This window comes from Episyrphus balteatus, chromosome 4 (genome assembly GCF_945859705.1).
Source record: "Episyrphus balteatus chromosome 4, idEpiBalt1.1, whole genome shotgun sequence".
Classification (NCBI taxonomy): domain Eukaryota; kingdom Metazoa; phylum Arthropoda; class Insecta; order Diptera; family Syrphidae; genus Episyrphus; species Episyrphus balteatus.
In genome coordinates this window covers 38,194,126-38,215,750 of record NC_079137.1, presented here as the reverse complement: position 1 = coordinate 38,215,750, position 21,625 = coordinate 38,194,126, and the positions used below count along the sequence as shown (strand labels likewise).

General features: G+C 30.8%; 1 protein-coding gene across 1 annotated transcript in view; it reads right to left on the bottom strand.

The window, feature by feature from the left end:
* The window catches only part of LOC129918386 (protein sine oculis), a 64,543-nt gene that overhangs the window by 9,564 nt on the left and 33,354 nt on the right, over positions 1 to 21,625 (bottom strand). The window contains exons 5-6 of the mRNA XM_055998877.1: positions 19,766 to 19,870; positions 15,835 to 15,890 (exon numbers count right to left, since the gene is read on the bottom strand). Coding sequence (XP_055854852.1) covers positions 15,835 to 15,890; positions 19,766 to 19,870 — 161 coding nt within the window. The remainder of the gene's footprint in view (positions 1 to 15,834; positions 15,891 to 19,765; positions 19,871 to 21,625) is intronic.

The following is a 21,625-nucleotide window of genomic DNA, read 5'->3' as shown; positions in this document are numbered from 1 at the left end:
GCCGAAGTAGTGATTCTTAGGAGAGATAACTTAAATGGCTTCCTTTTTGTCTAATGCAAATTTTTTTTGTTGTTGTTGTTTAGTCTAAAGGGTGTTCCGGTTTTTGAAAAATGGGTGAAGATTTGTTATTTTGTTACTGTTACATGATTTTTGTAGGAAATCTGATAGGAAGGAAGGATATTGTTTATTGGAGAGTGATTGAATGCACTATAAATGCAAATCCGCTAAAGAGAAAGAGTACTTGCATTGGAGAATTTACGTTGGGCGCCATTTTTCACTAAACAAAATATTTTCATCTGTTATTTAGATTATCTTATTGATTCTTTTAGAAGTCAATGGACCCATATTTCTTGAGACCGATTGCTTAATTACTTAATTTTATAAACTTGAGTTGGGCTTCATTTTTCCTTTGAAAATTTTCTAAATCTGAAAAAAGGAGGATAGAATGTCACTGAACAAGAAATATATATAAGGCCTTACTGCTGTAAAAAACGAATCTGTATTACATCAGTTCAAGGAAAGAACGAGATTAATCTGGATAGTACTTGCGTTGGGCGCCATTTTTAGTTAAATGATATAAGTTGTTTTTAAACTTATTTGAAGAGACAAGACATATTCTTTTAATCTTTGGCACTTCATCGCTGTAAAATTAAAAACACCAAGCCTCTACTGGTATTTTCCTTGGCACAAAAAAGACTTATAAAAAATGCACATGCGTTTGGTGCCACTTTAAGCAAAATTTAAGCGACTTATTTCTTGGAAGTTTGGAGCCATTTCTAAACAAAATTAAATGGCTTATATCTTGAAAGAAATACTCCCTGAACTTTAACGAATTCCTAGCATGGGTTAGTACAACCAAAAAAAATCAAACAACTCCAATGTTAAAGTCCGAAGGGGTAGCCAGATTAATCTGAAATATTCCTACTTTGGGCGCCATTTATTAGGAAAATTTAAATTCTTTGGCAATTCCTCGCATGTGTTTTCACTTCTAAGGAGAAATAATCTCCTACGGTAAAGTTTGAAGCGGAAAGCGGTAATAATTTCTAGCGTTGGGCGCCATTTCTTAGTACATTTCTAGGTCTTTAAATAAAAAGTTAAGGAGTCTCTAAATAAAATGTACCTGATCGATTTAGAACTGAAAATTCCTCGCAAGGAGTTCTGCCACTAAATAACCCAAATTGTGATTGGTATATTCTATAGCGACAACTAGACTAACCTAATGTAGGTATACTTGCGTTGGGCGCCATCTTTTTATTAAAAAAACGTTAGAGTTCAAAGTAGAAAGTAACAGATTAATATGAATAATTTAAAGTATACTCGCGTTGGGCGCCATTTCGTAGTAGGTACATTTCTACAATCTTTTCCGTTTGTCCTTTCTATTTTTCATTTAATAGAAGAAACTATACTGTAAATTAAACATAGTTTTCAAGCCAAATCGAGAATCATTTTAATTTTCCACAGTAAATTTAAGGGGTTTTCTAAAAAAAAATGTCAGTAATAAATTTCAAATTGAAAATATTGTAATTACTATCATGAAACGCAGCCACAAATCTTACGACTGGACATTTTTAATAGTTTGTTTATAGTTTACAACGAATTATTATCCATAAAATCAAAAAACACCTTCTCTTCACCCAATTTTTCACAATCCGTTTATTTTTCTAAAATTTATTTCCCAATAGTTTTTTTCAGATCTTAACTGTCGATAGTTTTTGATAAGATTCATCGAAGGCCATCCTTATAACAGGTAGGCTCATGATGGTTACCATGTAAATGCACCATAAGCAGAAGTCATCTCTTTTGACTGAACTCTTCTATATATCCAGAATAAATACATCTCGTATTGAAATGTGCATTTTGTGGCTGCTGTTGTTGCTGCTGCTTTGCTCACAAGATAGAAGTATAATCAAATGAAAATTTATGATCAACACCTTTAAGATGATGATTACGAGATAAAACAAAATTTAATCACACAAAACAAGGATCATCGTCTTTCTTTAACCATGATCAGGGCTGGTTCAACGCAGAAGAGGGCCCTGTGCAAACTTTAAACTTTTACGCCCCATCTTACTTTGAAATGAAACGAATGGAACCTGAAAGTCTTTATCTTATCCAAGCGCAGAGTTTTAATTAGAAACGCGAATATTTAATGCTTTATTTACGTATTGTAGACTCGAGGCCTTCTTATTTTAAGGAACACAATTTTCATTGGCTAATATAAAATTTGATTAGATCGGGTTGCCAAGCATGAAAACAATGTCACGAGTTTTGACAGGTGTCATTCAATGTTTTGAATTATTTCGGAATATATGTATGTTAAAATATTCATAGTGGCTGAGGCCTACTTTTAATGGGGCCCTGTAAGTGCATGGACCTCCGCGCGCCGCGGGAGAAGGTATACTTGAGGAACAATTCTTTGCTAAGCCGCTTGAGGGGCATTGATAATTTCGTGCTTAAATGACACAAACTGTTATAATTGTTATACATAAATTACTTGTGGTTGTAAGTCATTTTTAAAATCATAATTTTTAAACTAAAAAGGCCTCATTTGAACAAATACACCACTGTACTTGCAGAGGTATGTCTCATAGCCATCATCACACTAACTTATCATTTGAGGAGCCCCCTTATTTGTTCCATTTTTATTGTGTGCTTAATTCATTCGTAAGACACAAATAAAGGATGCACCTTTACAATCAGGGACTCTTGGGGGACACCACACCATCATCGTCATCATCATCACAGTCTTGTACTCTATTGCTCTTGGCAAGGTTTTATTTTAGTTGCACTGCACACAGAGCACATTTTTAGTGTCTCAGAATCGAAGGCTCATTTGTACGTGTTATACGGGTATTTTATTGCCCGATCCAAGACCGATTTCAAATGAAACAAACGTTAAGATGTTGATCTCTCCGAATCTTCCACCTGTGTTTTGTGTTGTTCCACCATCACCCAAGTTATATAAAACAGTTCCAGATATACCTACTTGGTACAAATGTTTCTTTTTTTTTGTATTCCTCTTTGGACTCCAACTTTAAGTCACACACATATATACAAGTTTAAGAAAAGACGAAATCTATATCTGATTGGAATTTCAAGATAAACATTTTTGACAAATTATCGGGGTTTCCTCGGGAATTGGGATCGCGTGCGCGATCACAACAGGAGGGCGAGAGAGGGGGATATAATATGGTAGACGCGTACTTATATGAGCCAGAGCACATTGCATTCACAACAGATTGTGTGTGTGGACAAAAGAATGGTGCTGGGTATGACAATGACGACTGTATAGTATACCTACCACCAAGCTTGTTGTAATGATGACCTTTGTTTTGGTTATTTCAGTTGTCATTTAATAGCCTGTCTTGTCTATTCGACAGGGGGTTAATGGTAGGCTGTATGTCAAGTGATTTTTTCTAAGAATAGGTTTATGTGGTCCAGCTGTGTTGGGGGTTGAAAGAATAATATAGTTTGGGTATCAATTTTTTTGGAAGAAAGATTACTTTGAATGATTCAGATTTCAGATTTTTTTTTTACATTTCATAACAACAAATAATCCAGTATTGAAGAACTTTAAGATTGAGAGTAAATTATTAGGAATTGCAGAAGTTTGTAAGCTGGTAGACGCTGCCTGCTAGCAAAAGTTGAAAAAAGAAAGGTTTTGTATTCGCACTTGCCAAATAATGTGATTTTCGCAATCCACATAGTTGGCAACCATAACCAGCTGAGTGCACCCCGTGGTTTGGTTTTCCCCACACTATACCATAAACAAGTTGTGGTGAATAAGTGCACTTATCAGTTAAGTGCACGTAACGATCAACTCCACCGGCTCTTTGAAAGATGTTAATGTGAACAAAAGTTAGGTTAAGGGCTAACGATACATTTTTGTTTGAAACTATCACCTGAAAAACATGACAAAAAGTCAAACTGATTTTTATGCCAGTTCAATGTAGATGTCAACCTGCTAAGGTTAGATGACTATCAGCTCAATAGGTGAAACGAACATTTTGCTACTTTGTTTCTAAAGGAATCAGAAACAAGTACGGTGACGAGACGGACCTTTGGAAACCTGCGGGTTTTTTTTTCTGGAGTCACCTCATTAGTGTTTACATTTTGGCCCGGTGGGTGCACAGATGCGTTTTTTTGACGCATGACGCGCACCGCAGCGTCCGTGCAATGACGCTGCGGTGGTTTTGGAAACCAATTAACTTTTTTCCCGCAGTATCACCGCACTTATTTATGTAATTCAAATGGGTGCGTCATGCGTCAAAAAGAAAACCCATGTTTGCACTAGGCCTAGGATCTTCACAGCGATTATATCAATAAATAACTCAACATGGTGGTAAGGCTAGATGCCATCTCCGCTCACTCATAGAGACCAAAAGCTTCTCTGAAAAGAGAAAAAAGGGACAAGAGAGACCTGACAAAGTGCACAGTTGCAATGCCTGCATCGCAAGCCAATAATGCAATGAAACTTGCTCACGCAAGAAGACAAAGTAGTTGGTAGACCGATTGTCTCATTACAGTCGAGGAGGAGTCAGTACGGGAAGAGCTGAAGTGCAGAAACCGAACACGACACGGCGCGCGTGCAGGATAAGTTAAGGCCCAATGTTATGTCCCCCAAGCGATAATTAACGAACGCAAAAGTTTTGAGGCTCTAGGTAAGAAAGTTAAAAGCAAGAGTAAGCTACTGATTGCTGAGGGAAACTTTATGATTGCCAAAGAGTTTTTTAATGCTGCGTTGAAATAATATTCCCCGGTGACGTTACATAAGAGCTGCTGACGCAGTGATTGAATGCTGTATTGAAATGCGTTGTTACCAGTGTTGATCTTTTTTATAGGACACTTGTCGTGAAAAATAGACAAGTCAAGCTAATTTTATAATTAATCCAATACCCAAAATCTTCTGATTTTGTTTTTAAAAAATCTATTTATTTACATTATATTGGATTATCACATTTTTAAAAGACCTTTCAATTGTATTTTGTTGTAAAATCTGCAAAAAATATATACAATCTTCTACCGCATGTTTCTATCTTGTTCAGCAAAATTCCAGTTGAACACTTTTCGCGCGTCACATTGCCATATGTTCGTTTTGTTCTAAAATGTGTGTTTTTCTTTTTGTTTATCCGGCCAGGACTTGGACTTGCCATATGACACAGAAGACCAAACTCTACACTCCAGAAAGTTGTTAATGCGATTAATGTGAGTTTTATTTTTTTTATGTTATGTTGTTGGTATATAGTAACCACTTCTTTAGAATGGGAAACACACAGTTGGTGGTGTAGCGCTTTGGCCCACAGAGGTCTTGGACTTGAATTTTAGTATTGGACTGGCGTTGCCATTTCAATGATATAAAGTAAAGTGTAATATTAAGTTGTATAATATTATTATCATGCATTCCCAACTAACAAATTTGCTTCTAAAAAGCTTTACAAATGCTATTTTTGCTTCTGTAAAGCTTTTCAGAAGCAAAATTGTTAGATACGAATATCGTTTTGAAGTATTGATTGCATTGCGTAAATGGAATTAGTCCTGCCTTATCAATCATGTGGCAACGCTGAATAATGAACTTTGCGGCTTTTGAAGTGTATGTTTTTGTTTTAATTTGTTGCCTTTTCTTGATGTGGCACAAAACCAAAGACAAAAAAAAAGAAGACAACAAAAAAAACCAAACAACAACAAAAGAGTGTACTCGCTTGACGCGTATGCATGATGCTTATTAGCGCGTTGATTATTGTTTTTTCTTAAGGTTTTATTGCTTTTTTTGTTTTTATTATTCCATCCGCATCCATGTTTGCGCTAAGGCTGGGCGAGATAAGGTCTGCTGAGCTGCCGAGGCTGCTTTTGGTCTGCGCTCCTCTGCTGTGACCACATTGTGTTGCGGGCTATTAAAACCAAAGTTTTTTTTATTTTTTATTTCTCTCAGATACAAAATACCATCGCAGAACGATTTAAGATGCAGAAGAACGCGATAAGCTGGATTTAAATCGTCTTTTTCAAAGATAAACATTTTAAGAGAAGTCCGATAGCCGCACACAGAACTTGAAGAAGAGGGAACCCGGAGTTTTTTTTTTATGATGAGTATTTAATTTTATAATCCTATAAACAATTGGATTATGGTGGTGTTGCATTTTATATCACACATTGTTGGGAACGATTCGACTAATTGCGATGATGTGTTTTTATTGAGAGATTTGTTGTTTTTTTTTTTTGGTTTGGTTTGTTTGTTTATTTTTATTAAGTTAAGGCCAATTGGGGGGCTTCTTACCTTTTTGTTTAAGTTAGATGAGGGTACTTGAATATGTATATTAGGGTGGGTCAAAAAAATCGAAATTCTTTTTTTTGATTTGGTACTCCGAAAAATCGATTGCTAGACCCCTCTAGAATATACACACCAAATATGAGCTCTTTATATTAATGGGAAGGTCCTCCGCTTTGCAATTTTCCATTTTTACATCAAGCTTCTACTAAAAAAAAATATTTTTTTTATTAATTGACTTTTTGGCAAATTTCTTTTCAGATTCTTGTAGGAAATTGAACGCTTTACAAAAAAGGCCTTATACACTTTTTTCGTTTATCTAACCGTTGAATAGATATTTGAGGTAAAATAATCGAGAAAATCTTTAAAAATTCGTTTTTTGGTCTTAATTTTGTAACAAACTGAAAAATTATAATCATCAAACGCGCAAGACATATTCTTGTTGGAAATTGACTGCTCCACAAAAAAGGTCTTGTTAACTTTTTTCATTAATCTAACCATTCTAAAGATATTAGAGGTCAAAGTTAAAAAAAAATATAAAAACTTTTTGTATTTTAAAAAAAATTCCAATTCACTGAAACTTCATTATTTACAAATTAGCCAGATATATTCTTGTAGGGGCTTAAACGTTCTACAAAAAATTCCTTGGAATCAAATTGATTGCTTTAACCGTTTAGAAGATATTCGTATCCAAATCGCAATGCATACGGGTCATAAAAAAACTATTGAAATCAGTGAGCATTGGTTTGGATACGAATATCTTCTAAACGGTTAAAGCAATCAATTTGATTCCAAGGAATTTTTTGTAGAACGTTTAAGCCCCTACAAGAATATATCTGGTTAATTGGAAAATAATGAAGTTTCAGTGAATTAGAAATTTTTTAAAAATATAAAATGTTTTTATATTTTTTTTTAAATTTGACCTCGAATATCTTTAGAATGGTTAGATTAATGAAAAAAGTTAACAAGACCTTTTTTGTGGAGCAATCAATTTCCAACAAGAATATGTCTTGCGCGTTTGATGATTATAATTTTTCAGTTTGTTACAAAATTAAGAACAAAAAACGAATTTTTAAAGATTTTCTCGATTTTTTTACCTCAAATATCTATTCAACGGTTAGATAAACGAAAAAAGTGTATTAGGCCTTTTTTGTAAAGCGTTCAATTTCCTACAAGAATCTGAAAAGAAATTTGCCAAAAAGTCAATTAATAAAAAAAATATTTTTTTTTAGTAGAAGCTTGATGTAAAAATGGAAAATTGCAAAGCGGAGGACCTTCCCATTAATATAAAGAGCTCATATTTGGTGTGTATATTCTAGAGGGGTCCAGCAATCGATTTTTCGGAGTACCAAATCAAAAAAAAAGAATTTCGATTTTTTTGACCCACCCTAATGTATATGCATTGATTTGACAAATATCGATGGGCTGGGAAAATCATTTAATTTTCGATTAAGTTTTTTAGTTGGAGTTGCACCTGCTTTAAATGGTTTTTTTTTTTAAACATCGTTTTTGAATCAATTTTTATTTTATTTTGTAGATGTCATAGTGTCGTTGTATTTGTTTGCTTAAATCGGTCAATAGGTTTCCAGCTGATATTGTTATGGATTGATAATGGTCAATCAATTTCATGTTAACGTTAAGAATGTTATCCAAGAATGGAATGAAAATGTCCATATGGTTAAATCAATTTCCGTTTATAGGGTCATGGTAATATTAATATGCGTTTAGATTTGTGAAGCACATTTTTTATTGCTTCATCTTCATTTTTCTCATTCTTAAAGTACAATTTCTATTGGGAAAATTATGTGATTCAAGGTATTTAAATATTAATAAAGAATATTAGGGGAAGTGATAAAATAAGGCAAATTACGAGTTAAAGAGAATGATTTTCTGTTAAATCGAATTGTGTTAGTTTAACTCAGAGTTAGTTCGAAATGGTAACGGAGTTATGAATACCAGAGTTATGCGCGACAAAGTTACGGGCGTCAAAGTTACACAAAACCGAAGTTATGAAAGACCGAAGTTATGAAAGACCGAAGTTACGAAAAACCGAAGTTATGAAAAATCAGAGTTTTGAACACCGAAGCTATGAAACGTGGTTTTTGGGCTGTCAACCATTGCTTCGCGAAAGTTCTTTTGATGTTAGTCAAGTACTTCCGTGTTGTATTAATGAATGTAGGAGCCAATCCTGTTAATATTTGTTTAGATGAATAAGCCAAATGATTTCCTGGGTGGTGAATCTAATTTGAACTGAACTTTACTGTATACATTCAATTTTAAAGTTAAAGTGACCTCAACTCCAAAGCGTTTGTATACATTTTGAGGTGATAACTTCTTATGGGGCCAATCCATAGAATCCTTCGTGTGCGTTACGTCGAAGTTTCCAATAAACACCCTGATAAAATACACACGTTTTTATGAGAACCGGTCCTTAAGTGACAGATCGGACGGAAGCCGACGCCGACGGATGCTATCTAAAAAGTAGCCCAACTTACAACTTTTTAATCCGGCAGATTTGTTGTTGTTGATAATAGATTTTCAGTTTTGGTTTTTTGAGTGCACACCTCTTCTTTTTTCCTCTCGGATTGTATGAATTGTAAAGTTGTAATAAAAGTAACATTTAAGTCCTTTTTACATTTCTGAATTCAAAAAAATATCTGAATTCTATTCTGAGTTCAATTTTAGCAACAAACTGATAATCTGTTATTAAAATTTCAAATCTGTTTGAAACTTCTGCCTCACTTCTCTTTCTCATAATAAAGGGCAAAAACAATAAATATTTAAAATTGTTTTTTATAAGAAAACACCCGAAAGCACATTAAGCTAGAAAAATCGAACAAACCTAGGAATTTGAAGTGAGCTGTCAAAAAGCAATCTGTCATGCAAAGTATTCTATGGCTCGTACCTACCTCTCCGTTCCATCCGTCACTTGACAAAATCCATGGTATAAATAGAGAAGGTATGATCATTAGAAAAAATTCTGTATCGAGAACTGTCAAAACTTAAAAATGGCTACTTAAGGTTTTGACAGCTGCCCATTGAAATTGTTGTAAACAAATTTGTCTTGGAAATTGTTGTTGCTTTTGACTTTGCCAAATTAAACGTCAAAACCTTATTACCCCATTTTGTAAGATGGCGGCTCTAATGATCATACCTTGTCTTTTTATACCATGGACAAAATCTAAAATCCATGATGACGGCCAAGAAGGTGAATTTCAGAAGTGCATAAAATCATGGTTTTGGTATATGACTCATTCATTTTTGTTTGAGAAAATAAAATATGTGAGTGGTACAGATCCAGAAAAGTGACATTCACACATATAATACACAAATCTAGTTATGATTCTCCAGCTAATAGCTACTAAAATAAAGTTCAATATCATCCTTGTTTGTTGTGACTTTTAAAGTGGTGTAAAACTCGGCGCAGGGACATAAGTCCCCGGGACATAAGTCCCGAATTTTTTTTTCGGGACTAATGTCCCGCTTTACTGGGTCACAAGTCCCGAATCCAATTCGGGAATTATGTCCCACCCTACTGAGACAGAAGTCCTGAATTTTTTAGTCGAAAATGGGACATAAGTCCCGAATAAAGTGAAAACTATTTTATATACATACATTTTTACTATAAATGTTCATGTAGGTACTAATTAATCCATAACATTATTTTTTGGTGCCATGAAATACGCCCAAGTGAAATAAGGAAGTATTTCGCGAATTGGTATAATTTTAATTTTCAAAAGAGAAATAAACCCATTTTTCAACATTTGGCTTTCTCTTTCGCGTCAATTTATTTTCAAAAAAAAAAAATAAAAAAAAAGGTGCCTCGTTTCGGTTTATTAAAGCGAAATAATACCATTATGATTTTTAAATCATTCTTACTTATCAAAGAATAAGTTTTATATAAAATTTGTCTTACTCCAGTTTGCTCCAAGGAAACAAAATATAACTCAAACTTCAAAGAGAATATTTTGCCAGTTTAATGTTTGTTCCAAAGATATGCTTGTGTTCTAACTCGATAAACGCGAAGCGGAAAAAAAATTCTCAGATTTGAATCTCTTTAATTTGCACAACCCAAACGCGGAGCGGAAAAAATTTTGCCCACGGGAGAATCCATTTTGAGGTGTGCAAATAAAAATTCGCGCGAATTTTTATTTGCACACCTCAAAATGGATTCTCCCGTGGGCAAAATTTTTTCCGCTCCGCGTTTGGGTTGTGCAAATTAAAGAGATTCAAATCTGAGAATTTTTTTTCCGCTTCACCCTGGTAAGTACTCATATCGGTTATCACAAATATCAATTTATTAAACTTTCACTTTATACATTTGTTTATATTTTGTCACGATGCAATTTCGACTTACCAATAAATTTGCAAGCTTTGCTTTTGTTTTCCAACAGCTTGTAACCGTACCTTACATCGGAGTTGGTACTACGAAAAAAAATCGTAAGAACAATATCGGTTCTATTATTTCGTCAGCTGTAGTCTTTAATAGTCTCTATAGATATATTTATACAAAAAAAAAAACGTGGGACATAAGTCCCGAAAATTTTTTTCGGGACTAATGTCTCAGTAAGGTGGGACATAATTCCCGAATTGGATTCGGGACTTGTGACCCAGTAAAGTGGGACATTAGTCCCGAAAAAAAAATTCGGGACTTATGTCCCGGGGACTTATGTCCCTGCGCCGTAAAACTCGTTTAATAAAGTCATTCATCTTTGTGTTGGATATTGATATCCTTAAATTCATCAAAGTGTAATATGTACCAGTAGCAGTAGGTACCTCCTCCCTATATTTATGACAACACATAATGTATATACAGATTGCGGGTACTTTTTTTCAAAATTACTGTCAAAAATATCACATTACATTTTCAGTTTTATTTTTTTTTAGGCATTATTTATTTGAAGTAAAATTAGTCTTGTTATAAAATATAAAAGGTACTCTGCGTACGTATAGATACTTCTGATGAACTTGTTGTAGGTACATTGTAAGGTATAGTTTGAATTAAACAGAAAAATAAATAAAAACAAATCAAGAAAAAATTGTGTATAAAAATTCAGACGAAATATATAAAAAGTAAATAAATTAACGCCATATCATCAACACCGCACAATCACACTGTGCGACTGCGACACGTTGTTTTGTTTTGAAATTTAAAACTCACCGTAAAAGGGGTTTTTATATTTTATTCCACAAATCCTCAATAAGCATAAGGAGTTTCAAGTTACCAAAAAATTAACAAAAGTACTATTACAGTGGAAATTGTGAGTAATGTCTGAGTGAGGTGACCAACAGTCTTTTTTATTTAACCGGGCCTAAATTTGCACTTAACACTATTTTTTGGATTTCAATTCCTTAAAAAAAAAGCAGGGATTTAACTTCACCCATTATTATTGTGTACACATTAGGGTGGGACATAAGTCAATTATCGAATTATGGAGTTACATTATAATTGAACTTTTGTTAACGAAATAGGTTTCGGAATCAAGCTAAAAAGAACGATTGGAAATTAATTTAAATAAAATGCACGACTGGGTCACACGAACTTGCTCTAATGACAAAAGGAGCTCTTATCTTAAAGATTTCTATGAAAAAAAAAAAAACATAGGGAAAAAAATTATAATTAAATTTAGTAAATTAATTTCACCAGTATTGTAAAAATTTTTTTTTTAATTAATGAAACACCGACCGTTTTAAATGAAAAAAAATTGAAAATCGTTAAAAAAAAAATATATTTTTTATAATGTATAAAAATTTTCTAACATTTTTCAAAAAAATTTTGTATGCACCAAAAATTGGTATGTACCAATGCCATTTTGAAAAAATAATTAACTAACACTGAAAAACGAAATTTTTAAATATATCTCTGACTCGTTTTCAAAAAATTGATTTTTCAATAAAAAAAAAATTGAAATATTTTTTAAAAATCCTGTGCTTTTTGAAAATTTTCAAAAATTTTAATATTACGGTTACTTTAACGCTTTTGTAAAAATTTGAGAAACATCTTCAAGTCTTAAGTGTTCAATATTAAATAATTGTATTAAAAACTAATTAACTTCATATAGGTAACATACATAGAAGTAATAATAATATTTTGCATTTTTCTAACTTGACAATATTAAATGATATCCAATTTCAAAACTTCCATTAAAAAAAGGATAATAATAATCATAAAGCGAAAATGTGATAATGATTGCGCATTTGTTTTATTTTATCTATCTTTCTCCGAAATCCTTCTTCTTCTTCCTTCTTTTGTCGACTATACTCTTCTCTAAGTTAAAAACCTTCATCAGCCTCCACATAATGACAACAAAAATAAAAATCCTATACCTTAGAGCTCTATAGAAGTTCGTCGTCGTCATCATCGAGCCTTCCGTTGTCAAGCCTTTAGGGTCTGTTTGGTCGGTGGCGTATACATTATACATATAAAATATTCGTTCCATTGTTTCTGAGTGTATCTCGTGTGCACATTAGGGTATCTTAATTTCTTGGATATTTTATTTTTTGTTTTTGTTGTTTTGTTGCCTTATGCGGGGGGAAATCCATCAGCAAAACCCAAAAGTGTCATATTACCAAAAAAAAAAAAAATTATTATTATTTTCTCTCTTACTTTTTGAGAGTTTTTGCCATTGGCATTGGCTTGAGCTTGAGTTTGTTTTGAGGTTTCGTATCTATCCTGGTTAAAGAGTATACAAAAAAAAAATTGTTTTTTTTTCAATGCGGGTGGTGTGCGGTAATTTGTTGGCTGCGAATTGAAAAAAACCTACACTTAAAGAAAAAATAGAAAAGGTGCTAAGTTAAAAAAAAAAACGATAACCTGTAAAAATGTATTTTTTTTTAATTATCTGAAATGGGTAAAAAACTCTCAACAAAATTGTATCTTGGTTCAATAAATATCTGAAATCGAGATAAATGGCCAGAGATACTGTGATTTGGAACGAAATTCATTTTAAGAACTTTTTATTTTTTTTCCGCTTTCAAATTATATATTTTCAGAGATTTTTTTTCTCAGTGTATAAAATAAATAAAAAAAAATATTAAGAAACAAAAAATTATATCGGAATAAAACACCTGAAGAGAAAAAAAGGAACTTGAATGAGTTCACTGGACCAAATTATTTTAAATAATAATAAAAAAAAAAAAAAAAACAACAAGAGTAAAGAAGAAGGTTCTTTTTTAGGCTTGATCGGATTAGATTATTACACTTCTCTTCATTTTACTTTTGTTTTATGTTTTATTTTTTTAATTCTATTTAAATAAAAAAACATACATAATTTTTTTCTTCTATCAAGACATTTAATATGGCGCCTGAGTTTATTTTACATACAAAATGAATCCGTTACAAATTTGGTTTTATAATTTTTTTTTATTGGCCTTAAATTTGTCTATGGAATCTCTCTGATGATGACTGATTGTTGATCTTTATAACTTGTTGGTTGCTATACAACATAAAGATATTCAGTCAACTTGTTGCATGAACCTGGTCATAAAATTGTTGACTTTATTAAGGTTTCGAATGAATTTTCGTTTTATTGGTAATGTGTATTATGGGTCTATGAGACCACACTGAAAGATATGATTTTATAGTTTTTTTTTTCCTTGATAAATCTTATTCGTATATCACATTTCTTTCACTAGGAAATTCCAAATCCCTATAAAGCATACAGTTTAAATGTATCATTTGTGAATGAGACACAAAATAGAACTCCAACTTCTCGTGATTTTAGACTACTTAGTTTAGTTTGAATCCAAGTTACAGAATTTTATTTTAAAATTTGGGCAATTTTCAAGACCAGCTTGATAAAATATTTTATTCAAAGTTTTGATAGATTTTTTGTCGGCGGATTATTAAATTTTTTTGCCAAGTTGGCGAAACATCCGTCGTCGATCAAAAAGTCGATTAGATCCAATTTACTAAGATAGCCATTAAAAGCATTTTTTTTTTTAAGTTAGAAAAATTGGACAAATTCTGGGGCCAAGATAACACATCTCAAATAAGCAATTGAATATTATATTTATTTCGAACGATTTCATAGAAAGCATAACATGGTATAATAATTTAAAAATAAAAATTAAATATTCTAAAAAATAGAGCTAAAAATGAAATGACACTTTTATTTAAAAAAAAATAAACGTTTGTTTTTTTAATTTTAAGACACTAAATTTATTTCTTTTCCCGGATGTGCGCATAATTTTTATTTTCCAAAAATAAAATAAAGGAAAACATAAACAAAGACGTCCTTGTAAATATATGCAAAAACAATTAAAGAGAAAAAAAAGGATTCAAGAAGCGGCATTCCCATGGAATATTGCTGACGATCATCAAGAGTCACTTGGTGGGAGAAGTATATGCGCAGGATGTGTGCTTAGTGCAGTCAGTCATCTGTATCCTCTTCACAATTTGACTAAACCACACATCAATGATCTTCTCGTTATTTTGAGAACGATATAATCAAAGAAGTAGGGTTGATTTTATGGGAATATTTTTATTTTATTAAGGAAAAATCTATTTTAGAAGTTTCCACTATTTTACAAGCATTTTGGGGTTTTTAACTAAAAATCGTAAATATGATTTGGATAACTTAAAAAAAATTTATAATGTTAATTGTTCATGAAATAATCGTCTAAAAAAAATAGCAAACCAAAGTTTGGTGCCAAAAAATATTTTACAGAGGAATTTTGCTCGATTTAAACTATTGAAAACTATTGAACCGATGCAAAAATCAAAACTATATTGATCGTTTTTAGCTCATTTCATCATTTACAACTTTATCTTTCCGACTATATAAATTCATTTGGATATACATCCTTCTGTTTCTAAATTAAACTCACTTATCAGTGGCCAATATCTTAATAATGTTTATTCAGAATACAGATGGTCTAAATGTGCAAGAGAAAACTGAAGATCTCAGAGAGTCAGTCGGTCAAACAAACAGAACAAAAATTTATTAAATATTTGTTTAAGAAAAAATTGGTATTTATTTAACAGCCATCGTCGTAGAGTCAAGGATCATTTAAGGATATTATGCGGGAGGTTTTTTTTTTGTACCTAACATATGAATGAATTAATCGGCCATACCAATACCAATACTTTGTTGTTAAATTTTATTTTATTTCATTTTAAGTAGAAATGTAATCTATTTTGGTATTCATATGAGAAATATTTTACTTTTGCCAAAAATTTATTTTTTTGCAAAACATTTGTCCATGTGGAAGACACAAGACACCTTGACATCGATACAACTTCATATGTGCTTGGTACATTTATACTTTGTCTTATGTATTTAAATTTGTATTTATTTCGATTTTCAATAATAAAATTCTTTGTTTTACTTTGATGCAATTTTTGCAAATATTTTCAAATAATATTTTGTTGTTTAAAAATATTCAAAACCATATGGCCAATTTGTAAAAATAGTAAACAAAGAACTCACTCGATCACCCATTAATTGTATCTATGACTATTTTGAAAATAATACAAATATTATTTAGCGTGTGTATAGAAGTAAAAATAAATGCATGTTTTGCCAAATAATAATAAATCAAATAAAAAAAAATATATAGGTATAACTCACTCTTTGTGCTCGGCTGCACGGTCTCTTTGTCGTCGGTTTTTAAACCAATTTGAAACCTGAAATTAATAAAAGAAAATCATATATAATTTTTAAACATTTGAAAGTAATACAATTTGATGTATTTCTAAATCAACCAACGATAAAGTTACACAAAAAAATTTCGTATTTCCTTTCCTTCTAAAAGTTATCGTTCAAAAGTTGTTGCGTTTTCACAAACGTAATAATGAAGAAATATGAGTTTTTTTTTTCAATTATAATTTATATTCTTCTAATTTTGTAGATAATATAATTTTCTAAAAAACAAATTACTTTACTTTCTGTCGGACGAATCTTCATTCATAAGGTTTTAGCATTTGGTGTTTTTGAAATATGAGGACACTTTAAATCACAATAACTCTTAACTGATCGCTTGTATCGAAAAAGTTATCATGGAACATCTTGTAGTTGTTTATTAAATGAGTGCAATTTTTATTCGACAACTTCAAAGCTATGTAAGAGTAAATAGCAAAAATTGACAATTTGTAAATGTATTCATATTTTGAGAATATAATATGACCTTAATTCTGTATCTGAATACAAAATTCTGTACGGATATAATTGTGGATTGGGGTCAAAATTCTGCTTTTCATATATAGTTCTGTTTACGAAATTCTGCAAAAAATGAAAAAAAGGGATTGGAAAATGTAAGAAAGCCCGAACTTTTTTACCTATTCCCAACCCTTTTTTAATATTTTGCAGAATTTTGTAAAACCATCTTCTGGCAAAATTTGCTGCGTATTTATTACTTATATTTTTTTTCTCAATATTTTTAATATACATTTTTTTTTATATAAATCTATTAATTAAAAAAATACTAAGCAAATGTTAAATATTTTCAAAAAACATTAAGGGCCATTTTGTTCACTCGAAGTTGAACATAACTTGAGGATTTTTATCTTCAACTTCCCAATTTGCTTTTGTTCACTGAAAGTTGACATTTTTAACTTTCGATTTTCAACTCGAGAGTTTATAAACTTCCAGTTTTCTCAACTTCCCGAAAAAGTAGAAGTTAGGCAACCAAACTTGAGACTTTGCTTCAAAAAATTTTTTTTTTTATTTTTCTGTCAAAATTTTGTTGGCAGTTATTGCGTTAACGAATAAAGAACAAATTAATGAAAAAAATAAAACATAAAACAGAGAAAGAACTGCATTGTATATTTTATTATGTATTTTTATTAAAACCTTTAAATTAAAGCATTCTGTTTAAGACAAAACTCTTTTTTTTTCTGGTGTTATGGATCTTGAAGTATATGATTTTGTAGTTTTTTTCTTGAATTTTTTTAAAGTTTCTGTTTAAGATCCAATTCCATACATTCCGCATTTAGGTATATTATTAACAGCCACACAAAAAATATAATTTTATCAAATGAATTCGTATGTCAAAATTGTTTTGATTTGGATTTGTAATTCTTGAAAAACGCCATACAATCGGACAAAAATCGATTCGTTGTTAATAATAAAAAGAATTCGACATTTTGAACACCAATTACAACACAAACCTTTATAAAATTCTAACTGCCGTAAAACATTCAAAATATGATTATAAACTGACAGTTTTTATGTTTACTGTCACAAATATCCCAGGGATATTTTAAAAACTAAAAGTTAGCCAACTTTTGTTTTTTAAACTCGAGAGTTAACAAAAAAATAGTGAACAAAATAGATTCTCAACTTTTGTTTTAACTCTCGAGTTTGAGTCAACTCTCAAGTTTGTTAACTTGAGAGTTTGCTTCAAGTTGAGCAATAGTGAACAAAATCGCCCTAAATATTTTTAAGTTTTTGATATAAAAAGTTTATGAAAATGTATTATTTTTTATATAAAAATGAATATTCAAAAAATTTAATGATAAAAGAAATATTTTGTATCACACAATATCGATTCTATTTAGTTTTGAACGGAACGGAATTAAAGTTGAATAACATTAGGTGTGTTTTTTTGTTTATCTATATAGATTTTGTGCAAAAAAACGACATCGGGATTTTTGAAATCCATGCAAACATTTGGCACCACTGTTCATATACTTTGGCAGCTGTCTGTCAAAAATGTTGCTTTTGTTTTTTTTTTCTTTTAACTCCGAAGTGGGAAGGCCATTACATCCATGTTGGATGCAAACAAAAATTTTCATATGGCCATGGCATCCATGTTGGATTCAAAAAAATTGTTTTTTCACAAAAAACCAAAAATTATCTGTATATTCTTAGATACATTTTAAGACCATGACCATTAATATTGGTTGCGTCGTTCTTGTGTTATAAGCGTTTGAAGGTAGCCATATTGAATTTTTTTTCGATTTTTTAAAAATCAAATGTGAAAACTTTTTTATTTTTATTTCTAATTTTTCGAAAAAACTTTGGTAATTTTATATACATATCTGTTCAACAATCTTATCAGGATCCATTTAAGACTTTTATCTGAAAAGTGCATTGCGTATATCTCGAGATATTTACATTTCAATGCAACCATGTCAAACAAATTTTTGATTATTTTTTTCTATGAGAAATACTTCCTTATTCCGTGACCTATAGCCAACGAAGAAGATTCACTTTATTTTTCTATGAGAGTTTTTTTCAAACCTCGTTTTCTCCGCTTTTTTTTTTTTGTTAATATTTTCAGATATTTTTGTATGAACACAACAAATAAAGTACCTTGGCACTACTGTTTTTATCGAGAGAAAGTAAAATCTGGATAATTATCTGGATTTTTCAAAAATCTATACAGATAAAGTTTTTGTTGTTTTTAACACGTAAATTGTTTTGATTTCAAAAATCTCGATGTCGTTTTTTTGCACAAAATCTATATAGATAAACAAAAAAACACACCTATTATTGAGATGAATTTTTGTTTTATGCTATTAAAAAAAAAAAAACAGAATCGGTAGAATTTTTTTGTTCAAAAATATGCTGGCAGAATTTTGAAAGTTTTCTAAAGTTGTTTCCTCGAAACTTTACGGTTATCAATTACCTTAATGCAGGTCTTTTGACATTTCGCTGGCTGAGAAGAATTATAGGGTTGTATGTCTGCAGGGGTTTCCATAAAACATACAACCCTATAATTCTCAGCCAGCGATTTGAAAAACTCTTTATTCGAACCACTTCCACTGCCCATGACTGTTTTTTTTTTTTAATGTTAAAACTTTGTTAAACATTTTTAAATAGTTGGGAAAAATTTATTAAGTAAAATATTTTTATTTCGTACACTATTTAGCTTCAAATTAATTAACAATTTAAAATGTATACTTTTAGTTTTAGATCAGTAACCTGAAAATTTGCTCTATTTTTGTTTTGCTCACCAGAAATCTGTTTTGTTAATCAAAATCAAGAACTTCAATAACTGAATAAACATGTTTTTTTAGTAGGTATGTACATATTACAATTGAATCATATATTTTTTTCAAGGCCAATAGACAAAAACAAAATAATTAACATTTTTTTTCAAAATTGTTTTTCAAACATAGATCCTCGATACGACCATTTTGAACGGCTATTTGACAAATCTCTAAAAATTCGAATTTCAATGCCAAAATTAATACACTAGTTTATAAACTAGATTCGTATATGCACGTGTTGTTTTTTTTTTAATTTGATTATTTTTTAATGAAAATTTGCACCGTGTGTCCAAATTTTAATGATTTCGTATACAAATGTAAAGTCCTGAAAACTTAGCTATGAAATTCCAACGAGAAGGGCAGTTACGTCTTTAGGTATATAATTAAAAAAAAAATTACCAAACAACAAATGAATGAAAAATGTCAACAGTTTAAAAAACAACTATAACTATCAACATAAGTTAAACTGATTTTAATCAAACCCTAATTTTACACTTGTTCCCGGATCATGTCAACATTGTTATCTTTCTTTTTTTTTTGTTACATGTAGTTTTTTTAAAACTCACCTGTGTCGTTGTCAGTCCAGTAGCCTCTGCTAGTTCACGTTTTTCTCTGGGTGATGGATATGGATTATGGGCATACCATTCTCGTAGAACCGATCTTGATTTTTCCTATTGACAATGAAAAAAAAAAGAAAACAAACAAATCTATAGAAACACAATCGACAAGAGAAAACAGTAATATTTTATCAAGTTTATCATTGAATTTATATCACGTCCTCTGTCTGGCACCTTGTAACAAAGTATCATATTACCCAATCCTGAATTTATTTAAATTCTCACACAGAAAAAAAAAAAACAATAATACCCTGAAATAGAAGTTATTCTGGATACAAAACATATTCAATTCATGTCATTAACTTGAACTTATACATGGTCTTCTAGTGTATTCAATTAGATAGAAGAAAAAAAAAGGACAGTAAAAAATAAAATGACAATCATGTGATTATAACAAGCATTTAAAATGCAACTATAAACTGTTTATATATATGACACATGACAAAAAGAAATAATTTTAAAATGAGGAGGCTAACTATTAAAATTAAAATAAACACATGACACAGTAAAACGAATTATGGAACCGGAAACAGAATTCAAATCGAATGTATAAACGAGCTTATCCGTCGGTTTAAACATGCATATGAAGAACATGTTTCTCGCTAAGCATTTATTGACACTGCATCGCATGGTCAACATATGTCATATTTGACAGACCAAAAGACAGAGAATTTAACACATTCTAATATGGGAGTTAAAATTAAATAAAAAAAAAAATAATATAAAAAACAAAATAAAAAGTGTGGTCGTAAATCCTCACATGGAAATCGAAAGATCGTTAATCGTGGATTATTTGCAACCAGAAACACTGGGTCGTTTGTCGTCCGTTGTCGTTTATGAGAATTCCACGAACGAAATGTCAATGCACCTAATTTGATGACGTTTAGGAATCACAGTGTGAATTTGAATCAAATGTATGTGTTTTTGAACAATAATTGATAGATTATATTAATTCTGAAACAAATTAGAGTTAGGGCTGCAGTTTGTCAATAATAAATGTATCTAACTTTGAGCTTAGAGTTGGGAATTTTAAATATTTAATTTAACCGAGAGTTAGCCTTTAAGCTGAGTACCTATGAAAATGCATATTTTTTTGGTGAAATATGTAGAATTGAGTTAAATATTTAAGTGAACTTTAAATTTGTTTATTGGTAACCCTCAATTCAGTTTCGAGGATTAACTCAAATTCTTAAACACGTGCTTTGGTTTGAAATCCCTTCAAAGTTAAAAAAATATACATATGTACAAATTGGTGACAAAGGTCACTTTAAAATAATATTATACCCACCTTAAATGTTAACCCTTTTAAAGCAATACGATTTCCGTTTAAAATAAGTGGAATTCACTTAATTCTGTTGCATTGAATTTTCATCTTAAAAAATCAGACTAAAAATCAAAAGTTTCCATCTTAATATTGTGTACCATCGATCCCCAGTTAATGCCCTTTTTTTTAAATTAAAATGTCTCTACATAATAATAAGAGAATATTACGCTTAAATTAAGTGGAATTCTTTTAAATTAGCACATTGAAGAAATTAAGAAGATTTTTCCGATTAATATAAAACAGAAGTCATCTTAATTTAAAACAGAATCCGCTTGTTTGTATAGCTGATCTTTTTTTTTCCGTGTACGGAATCCTGAACTGAACTCGTAAAAGTCAGCTATTAGGTTGAATAAAATATATGAATATTAATAATCTCGTAGCGCTTAAGTTTATTGAGAAAATACAGGTATTGTACCTTGTCGGCTATTTTATCTTAAGCACGGTTTGACAAGTCATCTTGGACAGCCCATCAAAGGGCAGTTTAT